Source organism: Salvelinus sp. IW2-2015, linkage group LG17 (genome assembly GCF_002910315.2).
Source record: "Salvelinus sp. IW2-2015 linkage group LG17, ASM291031v2, whole genome shotgun sequence".
In the NCBI taxonomy this organism is placed as follows: Eukaryota; Metazoa; Chordata; class Actinopteri; order Salmoniformes; family Salmonidae; genus Salvelinus; species Salvelinus sp. IW2-2015.
In genome coordinates, this window is record NC_036857.1 from 36,266,553 (window position 1) to 36,283,131 (window position 16,579).

The 16,579-nt window shown below is 43.0% G+C and overlaps 1 protein-coding gene across 1 annotated transcript in view; it reads left to right on the forward strand.

Annotated features, from left to right (window-relative positions):
- Positions 1-16,579, forward strand: part of LOC111976333 (espin-like) — a 92,082-nt gene that overhangs the window by 53,748 nt on the left and 21,755 nt on the right. The window contains exons 13-14 of the mRNA XM_070447746.1: positions 9,234-9,379; positions 14,355-14,708. Coding sequence (XP_070303847.1) covers positions 9,234-9,379; positions 14,355-14,708 — 500 coding nt within the window. The remainder of the gene's footprint in view (positions 1-9,233; positions 9,380-14,354; positions 14,709-16,579) is intronic.

A 16,579-nucleotide genomic window follows, 5' to 3' on the forward strand; every position in this document is an offset into this window, starting at 1 on the left:
AAGCCGCACAGCTTTTTGACATACTGCTCACTACCCGGAAGCCAGCCTCACCAATGTGTCAGAGGAAACAACTGGCGACACGAGTCAGCGTGTATGCACCCAGCCCGCCACAAGTAGTCGCTAGAGCACAATGGGACAGTAATTTTGTAATTTCTTGGAAGAATTACTCTTGCTGAATAATATTTTTTGCAATGGATTAGAAAGTGCACTTTTTTTGTCTACCTTTTCTATAGCCAATTGGTGGTCACTGAGCCTGTATTTGGTCAGGATCTGTCTCTGTTTTGTATCTCTGACAGAGTAGAGAGATTCTGCCAATTTGTATGATCTTTTTAGAGCCAAATAACAAATGTTGTGTTTTTTCTTCATTTTCCCAATTTGTCAAATAAGAGGTTTTAATTTCTGTAACAATCTAATTAGATGTTCCTGTGTGTTTGATTGTTTAGTGTTTTTAACAACTGACATAGGGGACTCTTTTCAAGGTTCAACTCTTGGCTTTCCAGTGAAGGGATGTTTTGGGCCTTCATTTAAACAATGTTAGTGTCCTTTTCTTTATATTATCAATTAGAGCAAATCTTCCGTGTTCCGCTCTGCACGCATTATTTGGTACTTTATTTCTCTATTATTTTCTTTCCCTCCCAATGCTTATAATCATAATTGCAGGTTGGACCCTAAACCTCACTTCAACATAGTGAAATTGGTAAAATGACACAATTGAGTATTTTGCACCAGATTTGGATTGGAATATTTATTTTGGAGAATAGTTTTTCAATGGAGTAAAATGTTTTGCCAGACCAAAGCCACCAGAGGCACAGATTTTTAGTCCCCGGTAGTTGCACCATTGGGCATGTTCAACTGTGTGTTTTCCTATGGAGGAGTGTCTGCTTCTCTGGTTCCTGGCCTAGTGGTCCTCTAGCTCAGGTGGTAGAGCATGGCGCATGCTACACCAGCATAGTGGATTTCGATTCCTGGGACCACCCTTACATAAGATGTATGCACGCATGACTAAGTCGCTTTGGCTAAAGGTGTCTGTTAAATGGCATATATTGCTGTTTATTGCCCAGTTGATGCAGTATTCCCATAGAATGTCTAGTTGCTCCTGTAGACCTTGCTCTGTTGGTGACAGCAGGACAACGTCATCTGCGTAGAGAGCAGGTATCGGACATCCTCGTCTTTGAAGGTGAGTCCAGGGGCTGCAGATCGGTCCAACAACGCTAGTTTGTTGATGTAGATGTTGAACAGGGTTGGACTGCACCGTTGTCTCACCCACACCCCTGGCCGCTCTTGTGCAAAAAAACTCTGTTCTCTTAGTGTAGTTTAATGCACCATTTGTTATTCACATAAAGGGATTTAATGACGTCGTATAGTCTACCCCCAATGATGCTTTTTAGGGTTTTGTAATATAATCCATTATGCCAAATGGAATCAAAAGCATTCTTAAAATCAACAAAACGTGCAAATACTTTCCCTCTGTTGTTCTGATGAACATGCTGGTTTATTAGCGTGTGAATGTTCTGTGTTTGGGTAGAAAGACAACACATTTTTTGCTTAGAGCGTTATGTTTTGTGAGGAAGGTCTGAATTCGGCCATTGAGAATACAGTATAACAATTTTCCCCATGTTACTAGCGACACATTCGCCTATAATTGTTAGGGTCTGATTTGCTACCTTTTTTGTATATTGGGGTTATGAGCGCCTGGTTCCAAGTATTAGGGAAGCATCCACTTAATAAGAGGGTCTTCACACTTCACAAAAATACCCTCTGCTACACGTATACTGCAATGTAAACTTGTCACATCTCGACCGCTACCTCCAACACTCGCCCGCCTCTAATCTGGGCAGTGTAAACAGAATTATTATTTCAGTCGCAATTTGCTTTTACCTCATGACTTCCATGATATTGATCAAATGAAGCCTGGTTTGTTCTAAGGTAACTTTAATACGGTAGCTAGTGTAAGCCTAAGAGCGCCTTTCAGCTAAACCAGGGCTCTCCAACCCTGTTCGTGGAGAGCTTCCCTCCTGTAGTTTTTCATTCCAACCCCCAGTTGTAACTAACCTGTTTCAGTTTATCAGCTAGCTAATTATTAGAATCATGTGCGCTAGATTAGGGTTGGAACGAAAACCTACAGGACTGTAGCTCTTCAGGAACAGGGTTGGAGAGCCCTGAGCTAAACGTCAGCATTTACGTAGCTACAGTCAGCACATTCTGACTGTAGCTACAGTCAGCACGATTTCATTATCGATTTGCTAACGTTACTTGATCATGAAGCATGTTTGTTATTTAGCTTTCTTAGTTAGCTAGCAGGAGTTAGCTGTGGATTGTCAGCTAATTTAATGTGTATGGCCCGCAAAATAAACCCTCTGTCTGCACATGCTTGTGGATTGTTGCATTATTCAAGACATTTACATTTACATTTAAGTCATTTAGCAGACGCTCTTATCCAGAGCGACTTACAAATTGGTGCATTCACCTTATGATATCCAGTGGAACAACCACTTTACAATAGTGCATCTAACTCTTTTAAGGGGGAGGGGGGGGGTTAGAAGGATTACTTTATCCTATCCTAGGTATTCCTTAAAGAGGTGGGGTTTCAGGTGTCTCCGGAAGGTGGTGATTGACTCCGCTGACCTGGCGTCGTGAGGGAGTTTGTTCCACCATTGGGGTGCCAGAGCAGCGAACAGTTTTGACTGGGCTGAGCGGGAACTGTACTTCCTCAGAGGTAGGGAGGCGAGCAGGCCAGAGGTGGATGAACGCAGTGCCCTTGTTTGGGTGTAGGGCCTGATCAGAGCCTGAAGGTACGGAGGTGCCGTTCCCCTCACAGCTCCGTAGGCAAGCACCATGGTCTTGTAGCGGATGCGAGCTTCAACTGGAAGCCAGTGGAGAGAGTGGAGGCTGTCTCTTATACACATCTAGATGTGTATAAGAGACAGGTGCAAGAGAGCTTCAACTGGAAGCCAGTGGAGAGAGTGGAGGAGCGGGGTGACGTGAGAGAACTTGGGAAGGTTGAACACCAGATGGGCTGCGGCGTTCTGGATGAGTTGTAGGGGTTTAATGGCACAGGCAGGGAGCCCAGCCAACAGCGAGTTGCAGTAATCCAGACGGGAGATGACAAGTGCCTGGATTAGGACCTGCGCCGCTTCCTGTGTGAGGCAGGGTCGTACTCTGCGRATGTTGTAGAGCATGAACCTACAGGAACGGGTCACCGCCTTGATGTTAGTTGAGAACGACAGGGTGTTGTCCAGGATCACGCCAAGGTTCTTAGCACTCTGGGAGGAGGACACAATGGAGTTGTCAACCGTGATGGCGAGATCATGGAACGGGCAGTCCTTCCCCGGGAGGAAGAGCAGCTCCGTCTTGCCGAGGTTCAGCTTGAGGTGGTGATCCGTCATCCACACTGATATGTCTGCCAGACATGCAGAGATGCGATTCGCCACCTGGTTATCAGAAGGGGGAAAGGAGAAGATTAATTGTGTGTCGTCTGCATAGCAATGATAGGAGAGACCATGTGAGGATATGACAGAGCCAAGTGACTTGGTGTATAGCGAGAATAGGAGAGGGCCTAGAACAGAGCCCTGGGGGACACCAGTGGTGAGAGCACGTGGTGCGGAGACAGATTCTCGCCACGCCACCTGGTAGGAGCGACCTGTCAGGTAGGACGCAATCCAAGCGTGGGCCGCGCCGGAGATGAGTGTAATCTCGAGTGTAATATGGTTTGGTTGCATTATTGCATTTTGTAATGTGTTTTAGAATAAAAGCTGCTTGGGTTGTTAAATAGTTTGTACTTACTGGCTTGTGGCTACTGTGATATTTACGGTCAACTTGAGCTGCGGACCAAGAATGTCGCGTTGCCATGAAAGGTAAGGAGAGGATGTCATGTGAATTGAAAAGTAGAAATCTGTTTAGTCACTCCGCTCCTCAGACTCTCCTTCATCTCTCGTAGTGGGAATAGGGCCTAAGACATCCTGCAGCTCAGAAGTACTGTGTTTAAGCATTTCATTCCTGATGCTATCAGGGCCACATGCCTTTGCAGCTTCAAGGGCCTTTTCACACTAACCTACTTTGGCGACACAAACTAGGTCCAGGAGAGATACTTATGTAGTGTAAAGAGATGCTTCGAAAACAACAGGTGCAGACTAACAGTGAAATGCTTACTTACGGGCCCATTCCCAACAATGCAGAGAGAATAAAAATAAAATAATAGATAACACAAGGAATAAATACACAATGATAATGTGGCTATATACACCGGGGAACCAGTACCGAGTCGATGTGCAGGGGTATGAGGTAATTGAGATATGTACAGATAGGTAGGGGTAAGGTGATGATGAGAAAAAGCAGCAGCGTATGTGACGAGTCAGAAGGGTTAGTGCAGATAGTCCAGGTAGCTATTTGGTTAACTATTTAGCAGTCTTGTGGCTTGGTGGTAGAAGCTGTTCAGCGTCCTGTTGGTACCAGACTTGGTGCGTAGGTACCACTTGCCGTGCGGTAGCAGAGAGAGCAGTTCATGATCTGGGTGGCTGGCGCCTTTGACCATTTTTAGAGCCTTCTTCTGACACCGCCTGGTATAGAGGTCCTGGATAGCAGGAAGCTTGGCCCCAGTGATGTACTGGGCCATACGCAGTACCCTCTGAAGGACCTTGCGATTGGATGCCAAGCAGTTGCCATACCAAGCGGTGACGCAGCCTGCTACCAATGGTGCAGCTGAAGACAATTTTGAGGGTCTGAGGGCCCATACTAAATCTTTTCAGCCTCCTGAGGGGGAAGAGGCATTGTCTTGCCTTCTTCACGAGTGTGTTGGTGTGTGTGGACCATGTTAATTCCTTAGTGATGTGGACACAGAGAAACTTGATGCTCCCGACTCGTTCCACTACAGCCCTGTCGATGTGGATGGGGGTGTGCTCGGCCTTCCATATCCTGCAGTCCATGATCAACTCCTTTGTCTTGCTGACATTGAGGGAAAGATTGTTGTCCTGGCACCACACTGCCAGGTCACTGACCTCCTCTCTATAGGCTCTCTCATCATCAGTGATCAGGCCTTCCACCATCGTGGAAGCAAACTTAATGATGATGTTGGAGTCATATGAGCCCACGCAGTCATGGGTGAACAGGGAGTACAGGAGGGGACTAAGCACGCACCCGAGGGTCTCCCGTGTTGAGGATCAGTGTGGCCACCTGGGGGAGGCCGTCAGGAAGTCCAGGATCCAGTTGCAGAGGCATGTGTTCAAGTCCCAGGGTCCTGAGCTTGGAGGGCACTATGGTGTTGAGTACTGAGCTGTAGTAAATGAACAACATTCTCACATACAGTGCCTTCAGAAATTATTCACACCCCTTGACTCTTTCACCTTTTGTTGTTACAGCCTGAATTGGGGCGGTAGGTAGCCTAGTGGTTAGACCATTGGGCCAGTAACCGAAAGGTTGCTAGATCGAATCCCCGAGCTGACAAGGTAAAAATCTGCCCCTATCGTTCTGCCACTGAACAAGAAGGTTAACCCACTGTTCCTAGGCCGTCATTGTAAATAAGAATTTGTTCTTAACTGACTTGCCTAGAAAAATAAAGTTTAAATAAAAAATAAAATAAAAATGTTGTCACTGGTCTACACACAATACCACAATGTCAGTGTAATTTTTACAAATTAGTATAAAATGAAAAGCTGAAATGTCTTGAGTCAATAAGTATTCAACCGCTTTGTTATGGCACTAAAGTAATACTACAAAAGACTTGGCAAAGCAATTCACTTTTTGTCCTGAATAGAAAGTGTTATGTTTGGGGCAAATACAACACATTACTGAGTACCACTCTCTATATTTTCAAGCATAGTGGTGGCTGCATCATGTTGTTGGTATGATTGTATCGTTAAGAAACGGCATGGAGCGAAGCACAGGAGCACACATAGAGGAAAACCTGGTTCAATCTACTTTCCACCAGACACTGGGAGATGACTTCACATTACAGCAGGGCAATAACGTAAAACACAAAGCCAAATCTACACTCGAGTTGCTTACCAAGAAGAGAGTTAATAATCCTGAGTGGCCGAGTTACACCTTTGACTTTAATCTGCTTGGAAATCTATGGCAAGACCTAAAAATGGCTGTCTAGAAATGATCTACAACCAATTTGACAAAGTTTGAAACATTTTGAAAATAATAAATAGGAAATGTTGCCCCATCCTGGTGTGGAAAACTCTTAGCCTTACTCAGAAAGACTCAGCTGTAATGGTTGCCAAAGGGTTTTCTAACATGTATTGACTCAGGGGGTTGAATACTTATCTAATCAAGATGTATTAGGGTTTTATTTGTCATTATGTTAATTCTTACATTTGGAAAATATTCTTACACTTTGACAGAGTATTTTGAGTAGGTTGTTGACAAAATATGATGAATCCCCCTTTGTAACACAATTAAATGTGACTCACGACCTGGATTCGGTCTTATGTAGCAAAATGTGAAATTGTGTTTTTTACATTGGATAAAAGTAGAGACTCAGAGCTACAAAATGGTACATCATGCACTGCAGTTGAGGAACAATGGGAAAGTAATTCTGCATTGAAAGGTGATCAACTTGTAAACTCACTTTTGAGAAAATCGCCTTTGAATGTTTGGGCATCTAGTGAAGAGCTCTTTGTCTATTCAGCATCATTCACACCCTCTTAAGCTTTAGCCCCACCCATCTCGTTTCGCTCTCAGAGCGTTCAGAGCGCACACTTGACACTGGCCGATTTGTTTACCTCTGGATAACATGAAAACAGCCTAACCAGCACTGCTGGCAACAATTTCATTATGCTTTTTTGCAGACGTTTACTGACACCGGCCATATTCAACGGGTGTTGTACACATATCACGTAACGTTAGCTAACGAGCCAGCCAGCTAACGTTAGCTAGTTAAACAACAATGAACAAAGTGCCTACACTGCCTAACATTAGACTCTCTAGCTACAAAAGCAAACAGCTCTGGGAAACGAATAATAACGTCCGCTAGGGAGCCAGCTAATGTTAGCTAGCTAACAATACACTTTAGCTTAAGACATAGCTAGCTAGCTAACAGTACACTTTAGCTTAAGACATATAACTAGCTAGCTAGGTAAACAATGAACCTAGCTAGGCAAACACCGCTTAAGATCACACACGTCATGTAACGTTAGCTAGCGAGCCATCCAGCTAACGTTAGCTAGTTAAACAACAATTAACAAAGTGGCAACAATGCCACAGTGCTGGGAGCTAACCAACCAGGTCCAATGTTAGCTAGCTAACATTAGGCTCTAACTAGAAAAGCAAATGGCTCTGGGAAACCAATAATAACGTCAGCTAGGGAGCCAGCCAGCTAATGTTAGCTAACAGTACACTAGCTTGAAATGAAACCATTTTGTCAAATTTAGAAACGTGTAATATCTGAATGTAGCTAGACTATCTTACCTGTTTACATCAACATGCATCATGGACGCGTCGCCCTGTCAGGAATCCCATTCCACAGTTGCCCTTAGTTTTTTAAGATGTAATCCGGAGACAGGTGTTTTCTCCATCTCTTTAGCTATCATATTCTAATTCCACTGATTTCAAAAAACTTGATCCTCCAGAAAGTGGAGATCAACACTTATGCAGCTCCACTACACAATACATTTATTTTAAAGCCGCGTCCGATAGCATTATCAAAACAGACTGACAAGCTCAAATAGACAGAAGCCTTCAATATGGCAGACCAATCCGAACTTCTCTCTTGGCATGTCCAGCCCACTCATTATCTCAGCCAATCATGGCTAGTGGGAAGATTCGCCCCTTTTTCTGTGGCTTAACCAACAAGGCTCGTAAATGTAACAATTGTATTCGTATTTACAGATGGCATACAAGTTTGTTATTAAGGCACATGAAAGTTCACATGTTCGAGAAGGCATTTCTGCCAAAAAACGCATAAAAAATTACATTCAAACGTCTCTTTTGTGAAGTCGTGACTTGCGACATATGCCTAGTTTCCTGAATCGGGTCACAAATGTGGAAAAAGTCAAGGGGTGTGAATACTTTCTGAAGGCACTGTTGGTGTTCCAGGGTGTCTGGGATGATGGTGTTGTGAGCCATGTAATCCATCTGGCCCCGCCTTGTGAATGTTAACCTGTTTTAAAGGTTTTACTCAAATCAGCCATTTAAGAGCGAGATTACAGATGTCCAGAACAGCTGGTGCTCTCATGCATGGTTCAGTGTTGCTTGTCTTGAAGGAGGCATAGAAGGCATGTAGGCTTTTGGGTTTCCCTTTGTAACCTGTGATAGTTTGCAAGCCCTGCCACATCCTACGAGCGTCAGAGCCTGCGTAGTAGGAGTCGATCTTAGATGTTTGATGACTTGTCGTAGGTTGTTTCCTTATAAGAGTACCAATTGGTGTCCCGCTCCTTGAAAGACGCTGCCTTAGCCTTTAGATCAGTGCAGATGCTGCCTGTAATCCACAGCTTCTGGTTGGGATATGTACGTACTATCACTGTGGGGATGACTTCGTTGATGCACTTATTAATGAAGCCAGTGCTCAAACCGAGGTTAGTGATTGCTGTTCTGATGTCGAGAAGCTGTTTTCCGTCATAGGAAATGATGGCAGAGACATTATATACAAAAATAGTTAAGATCAGGATTTAAAAAATCACACAATAGCAGAATTGGTCAGGAGCCCATAAAACTACCGCTATCCACTGCAGCACCGACCTTAACTCTCTAAGAGACGTCTCCCACACTACCCCCTCTGAGTGTTAGTGTAAAGGGAAAGGCTCTCCCACACCACATGTCCCTGCAAGAACAACCTTAATTACCTTAATATACCAGTACCACTCTGTTAGCCAGATTAAAAATGAAAGGCTTTTAAAAAAATATATATATCCACACATTTGTGAATCATTACATTAATCAAGTGTGTAACGCTATGTACAATATGGTTTCAATGAGAAGCTCCTGTATAGTTTGAATTACTTCCATCTTAGGTTATGTTTGTATTCTTTCAATGTATCACAATTATTCTTGCCGAACGTCTGTATCTTGTGGTTGGTAATGTTTTGTCTTGGATAAATATCAACAACAAAAAATCCTTGAGCTTACAATTACCATCCAACCATTTCTCTTTTTGAGGTTTCCAATTAGAATATTAAATTTTTTTGTCTATTGCATAAATGTGCTTTTGTGGCTGCTTTATGATAAATCTAATGAATGAATTTCTCGCTCGCTCGCTCTCTCTCTCACTTTTCCCTCCGCTCTTTTGTCCTCCCCAGGCAACAAATCCTTCAACATGATGTCCCACACCGGAGACAACACGGAGTTGCTGGCTGAAATAAAAGCGGGGAAGAACCTGAAGCCCACCCTACACAGTAAAGGCTACACAACAGTCTTCTCCAACAGCGGCCTGCCGGGCAATAATGTATGTGGCTTCTACACTGTCATAACGTGACTATTATTAAATGTAAAGAATGTTATATTATCAATTCTCTGTGTAATTATTCCGTGATTTGTTTAATCACGGCATAGTAATTAACTAGGAAGTCGGGGCACCAAGGGAAAATGTTTAAAGAGCCTCTATTTCAAAAATGTAACTCTTCAGATATTTTCATATCTTTATTGATTAGTCACTTATTAATGTATTATTACCTCACCAGTCATATTCTGAATGTCGCAAACCCTTGGGTATCTGCACGAACCCTAGCATAAATCATGAATCAGCGATATACAAATTGGCTTAATTATTTATTTACCAACTAAATAAACACACACACAATAGGTCATACGTTGTTTACTGTCATGATACAAAGAAAAGTCCATAGTAGACGAAACTGATATGACAGCTTGGTAGACAAAGGAAAGGGGTGGGGACAGCTCAAGAGCGGGAAACTCAGTGGACCCACGTACATACAGTTGATAACGACACTCATGGAAATGCTAATACTTTGAACATGCACAGCCACTCATTTCAATTTACATATTTACGAGTGTATGCCTTTGTTGTCCCTCTCTTTAATCGCCGGTCCGTCTGCTGGATAGTCAGTAGATGGACAAACCAGAGACTTTCTATCAGAGATCAGTCTTTCGTAGTTGTAGCTTGTACCATTCGGTCGTTCGATCGGTTGCGTTTACCAGACTAATGTACTTAAACAGCTGCAGACTGAATAATTATTTTTAGTTTGTAGATTTCAGCATGGGGATGATCCCCACGTTCTCTCATCTTGTCCTTAGGTAGAGTTGTAGTGTAAACCATTTTGCAACATCCAGCTCATCCCTTAGTCTGCTTGGTCAATAGAGTGGTAGCCATTTCAACGTGGGGACCCCGTCCCTGCGTTCTCTTGACTAAATGTACATTTTTGTCACAAGTCCTTTTATTAACTCTGTGGAAAGGGGCGTTCCATGACGTTTGGGTGTAATGTCTGTGCTCACAGGGGCGTGGCCACTGACTGATCATACGTTACTATGAAAAACTATTCTCATTTAGAAGACTAAGATCACATTATCTTTCCAAAAGTATTCTTATACTTAATCATGTATTTCATACAACATTGATACAAACTCCATATACAAACAAAGATACAGTAATGTGTGTCTCCTGTCTTTCATGAGGTCACCAAATGAAACAAGTTCAACATGGTCATTCTTTGCTTCCCCACTGACCGGTTCCACATTCTCAAAAATATAAGTTTTGATGGGAACAGCTTCTCTGTTCCACTGTGAAATCCTCTCTCCCCATACTGCATGTCCAAAGGGGGAGAGGGTCTCTTCAAGGAATTTACGACCTGTCGTTAAGTCAGAAAACTGTGGAGAGAGAGAGGGAGGGGGGCACCTATGATCCTGCCCCAAGGGCAGTCATGACAACACCAACACTAGATAGATAAATAGATATGGTCAATGTAGCAGACACTTTTATCCACACACCACAGCGACTTACAGAATATGCAAATCATATTGTATGGGTCAAATCCTAACTCCAATTTAAGTAACATTTTCACTTAGTCACGCTTTAGTGTCAATAGGAGACAAAGTGAAAATTTGACTTAGGGGCGAATCATAACTTCCACTGAAGTACATATTCAAGGAAAACCGGTGCTGTTATAAGCTCCAGCAGGCTCCAACCAACAGCTCCAGCCATCAGAGCCATACACACTTTGAAAAAAGGGTTATTCTGCTGTCACCATAGTAGAACCCTTTTTGGTTCCAGGTAGGACCCTGGTTCCATGTAAAAAAGGATTCTACCTGGAACCAAAAAGGGTCTGCCTATGGGGACATCCGAAGATCCCTTTTAGGTTGTAGATACTACCCTTTTTTTTCTAAGAGTGTAGATGCAAAGTCCTGTTTTGGTTGGTGATATAGAGAAGTTTTTTAATATAATATGTTGCTGAGGATACTGTAGTCATAGCAAAGCAGTTTGACTCATTCAGTAATATGTGTTGGAGGTAATATGGGATCACTGGTCCTTCTTAAAGAGACATGACAACAACATTCTATCATTTGGTCTGTTGACCATAAGACATTTTCAAACAAACTGTGCCATCCTACTGTGTCTACTTGCCAAAGCAGGAGTTAGCAGATGTAGAACAATGGTACACACCCCCTTTGACGTTGCCCAATACTACTGACTGTGGGAATCCATGGCAGAGGACAGATGGCAAGAACCAAACCACAGAAATATTAATATCAGTGACATTTCACCTCCTAGACAGTAGTCGAAGTAGTCAGACCTGAGTATGAGGAGAGACTAGCTTTGTATGCATTTGTAGACTACCAACAAATAGTCATTGTTTGCAGGTAGCTGAGGGAAAGGGTTGTCATTATAACCAGGATGTACAGTGCCTTGCAAAAGTATTCATCCCCCTTGGCGTTTTTACTATTTTGTTGCATTACAACCTGTCATTTGAATGGATTTTTATTTGGATTTCATGTAATGGACATACCCAAAATAGTCCAAATTGGTGAAGTGAAATGAAAAAAATTACTTATTTCAATCAATTCCAAAAAATATATAACGGAGAAGTGGTGCGTGCATATATTCACCCCCTTTGCTATGAAGCCCCTAAATAAGATCTGGTGCAACCAATTACCTTCAGAAGTCACATAATTAGTTAGATTGCACACAGGTGGACTTTATTTAAGTGTCACATGATCTGTCACATGATCTCAGTATATATACACCTGTTCTGAAAGGTCCCAGAGTTTGCAACACCATTAAGCAAGGGGCACCACCAAGCAAGGGGCACCACCAAGCAAGTGGCACCATGAAGACCAAGGAGCTCTCCAAACAGGTTGTAAGGCAACAAAATAGGAAAAATGCCAAGGTGGTGAATACTTTTGCAAGCCACTGTACAACTAAGACTAGAGGTTAGTGGTAGTCAATGACCACAAAGGTGCCTCATCTGAAACTGTCCAATTGTAAAGGCTGCTGTGTTGGCAAATATTTGTATCCCCTTCTGGGTTTCAATGAGAAACAAATACGCCTATGATATCGTTCATTGCTGCTTCTGTGGCGATGAGTTTCTGTGTCAGTCTCTGATAAGCAGCTCATATTCTGGAACAAAGGGTTTTTCAGGCATCAGAAGGATCCCAGATTGAGTGCTAACAGTGAACTTCCCTGTGAAACCTCATTGAAGTGACTAGACACACTCTGCAACATGAGACCAGCTTTCATCCCACATGATCAACATACACTGTATGTCAGGGATCATCAACTAGATTGAGCCGCGGACTGATTTTTCTTCTTGAGCGGATAATTATGTAATTATGTTCTCAATCTGGGAACACAATTACAAATAATTTGTAGACTGCAAATGCACCACAAGAAACCTAAACAGATATAATGTTGGAATATAAAAATAAAACCGTGCTTAGATTTTGTATATGATCAAGTGACTCTTTATTATGTGGAAGAATACTTGGCAACAGATTTTCTTAAATAAAAATCACTTGGAGCTGATTTCCTGGTGTTTTTACAGTATTTTATGCCCAACAAAGAAAAACATTTTAAAAGTACAAAAGTTTTGCACAGCCGTTTGCACTTATCACAATATGACCATTTAACAGTTGGTCAAATGGTGACTCACTGATGGCTGAACAAACATGTCACTCAATGGTGGTTTTTAATGCTTTTGACTGTTTACTCTTTCACCGTGGAGAAGAAGTGGGGTGTGCTAACTTGGTGACTCAACCCATTGTTCTCCCCCCTCAGAGCTGGCATGGCCTTCACCGCCACGCTTGGTTGCATTACACTGAATTAGGCCAAAGCGTCCACTCAGTGAACGCAATGAGTAAGGAATTCGATATGAGTGGTGCTCTGTGTGGGTGTTATCTGCCGTGTGACACCCCGAAGCAACTCGTTAGGTTCTCCTTTTATTCTATAGGCAGTCAGTCTTGTTTCAAATACATACGTACATAACCAAAAGTATATGGACACCTGCTCGTAAAACATCTCATTCGACAATCATGGGCATTAATAAGGAGTTGGTCCATCCTTTGCTGCTATAACAGCCTCCACTCTGGGAAGGCTTTCCACCAGTTGAAAATTGCTGCAGGGACTTGCTTCCATTCAGCCACGAGCATTAGTGAGGTCGGGCACTGATGTTGGACAATTAGACCTGGCTCGCACTCGAACCATGAAAAACAGCCCCAGATCATTATTCCTCCTCCACCAAACTTTACAGTTGACACTTTATATTTGGGACAGGTAGCGTTCTCCTGGCAGCCAGATAGTGAAGCATGATTCAGGCGTTTCCACTGCTTCACAGTCCAATGGCGGCGAGCTTTACACCACTCCAGCGGACACTTGGCATTGCGCATGGTGATCTTAGGTTTGTGCTCGGCCATGGAAACCCATTTCATAAAGCTTGCGACGAACAGTTATTGTGCTGAAGTTGCTTCCACAGGCAGTTTGGAACTCGGTAGTGAGTATTGCAACCGAGGAAATGCGAGTTTTACGCGCTACGTGCTTCAGCACTCGCCGGTCCCGTTCTGTGAGATTGTGTGGCCTACCACTTTACAGCTGAGCCACTTCATAATTACAGCACTTACCGTTGATTTGACAAACTGACTTGTTGGATGGCCTCCTATGACAGTGCCATGTTGAAAGCCACTGAGCTCTTCAGTAAGGCCATTCTACTGCCAATGTTTCTCTATGGCGATTGTATGGCTGTGTGCTCGATTTTATACATCTGTCAGCAACGGGTGTGACTGAAATAGCTGAATCCACATACTTTTGTATATATAGTGTGTCTTGGTTTCTGTCATTCATCAATGTTGCACATCCTATGTAGTTCATGTATATCGCAACTGAGCCTATTTAGTTAAAGCCAGAGACATTCCTGTTTGACCTTAATGAACAATGAAGCTTTTGAACTTTATTCCCCTCTTTCTGCCACCCCCAGGGAGAGAGCCCCATGTCACCGCCTCAGACCCACACGGTCAGCCCGTCCTCAGCCAAGCCCACGTCTCCGCCCTCCGCCGCCAGCACCACCTCCCCACCCACCGCCCCCAGCCCTGTGGGCACCAGCACGCCCCAGACCCTCTCCACCTCCAAGAGCAGCGAGCAGCACCTCAATGGGAACGGCAGCGGGGCAGCAAGCCTGATGGGACAGACACGGAAGGGTAGCCTGGCGGACGTGGAGGCCCTAGTGCCCACACACGACGAGCAGGGCCGAGCCATCCCTGAATGGAAAAGGCAGGTGATGGTGCGCAAGCTCCAGGTGAAGACGCAGGAGGAGGATGAACACAAGCGCAAGGTAGGCGTGAATGGAGGAGGTGTGAGAGAAAGGAGTGTGATGATAAACATTTACAATTTCAGCTCTTTTTTTTGTGCTGCTGTCACAGAACGGGCACTGAGGGGAAAACAAGGTCGGAGTGGTTAAAAGGGTTGGGCTGAAATGTGGGTTGGTGTGTGGTTTTGGTGGGTTTGTTTAGACGGGTTTACTAAGCTAACATATGGAATTGTTTTAAGATGGACATACCTTTTTTTCATTTAGCTATTTGATTTTGAATTTAAGTACCCTAAAAGGGATCCCCTCCAAAAATATTGAAATATTATTTGATAAAAATTGAATAACACATTCAAAATTGGCAAAAAAAAGACAGTCAAAAAATGTATCATAAGGAATACGGTTTTGAAGTTTCTGTCCTGTATCTAGGAAAAATAAGAAAGCTCAGGGAATATTTTAGTTTTTTGGGACACATTATTAACCTCTTATTTTTGTTGGCACAAAACTACCTCGATACTTCCATTCGTTTGTATGGGTTAACTTCAGACGAGTCCCGTGACACTTATGGGGGTCGCAAAACAAAAGAAAGTTTCCCCTTTCCATTGAGTGGTGATAATAGTATGTAAACTATTCGGAAGTTAGATGTTTTTGTGAGAGGACCGAATTTTGGGATGTCTCATGGTCGGGCAAACACCGCTGTAGCTTGGCCACCTTCCACCGCAGATGATGAAAGGCCGACAAAGGCAGATGCAGTGGATTGAAACGCAACCTGATTCCTGATGGATTTTTTTATCATGTTACTTTAGATTGACTCTTAAGGATTGTAAATGCCTGGGTTCGAGTAAGAACATTGTAGTTGTAGTGCTTGTCATGTTTTATTGGTGTTGTAATATCTGACTGTTGATTTGATCTGTTTCTGGCTCTCATAAGAAGTCGGCCTACAGGTTGGAGTCAGATGATTGATTTGTTGGTTGTGAGGACTTTTACGCGAGCAGTCTTTCACTTTTCACTTTCAAGCTTTTATATCCATGTTTTGTGATTTAGAATTAATGATGTATTTTTTTAATGATCATTAGGTTGGTATGTAAAGTTGAACTCTCTGATCTGCCTGGCTGCTAGCTACTAGTATCTGTGCCCTTATTATCTGATACTGTTACCTGTAGGAGCTTGAACATAAAGGATTCTGTACATTGGCAGCAGTTCTGTCATAATACAAGTAACACACGTGCGTCTTGAACAATAAACATGATTGACAGGTTAGAACCCTGTAGCCTATGTATTCCCCAGGGAGAATGCCCCTTAAGCAGTTTGAGAGCTTCTTTGCTATTGCCCTTTAAGTGCTATTATTAAGGTAGTCCTATCAGACATGTGCAATGTGTTTGTTTATTTATATAATCTATATTTTATGTAAACGTATCAGTGTCAGATTGCTTTGTTCTGACTGGAATGTTAAATAGGATTTCAGACACTTAACGGTCAGTACTTGTTCCATCCAAGATGGTAGACATTGGCTACTGTACTAATACAGTGACAGATACCTTAATTGCTTTTCAAGTCCATGAAGGACCCATACATGGTATGTGGATGTAACAATTTCCTAATTTATCAATGGGTACATTCTAAAAGTGTTTCCCAACTCAAGTCCTCGATTATCCCCAACAGCACACATTGTTGTTCTAGCCCCAGACAATCAGATTTGCTTGTCCATGCTTGTCCCGGGCTACAGCAACAATGTGTGCTGTTGGGGATAATCGAGGACTTGAGTTGGGTAACACTGTTCTGAATGATGCAGAATCTGATTGTAGCCCTTCCATCAGGCCATACAGATATTTCCTGTTTTGATATATTGAGTTCATGAGTCACAACCAGGTGTTGGAACCAAAATAATTGTCCAAATC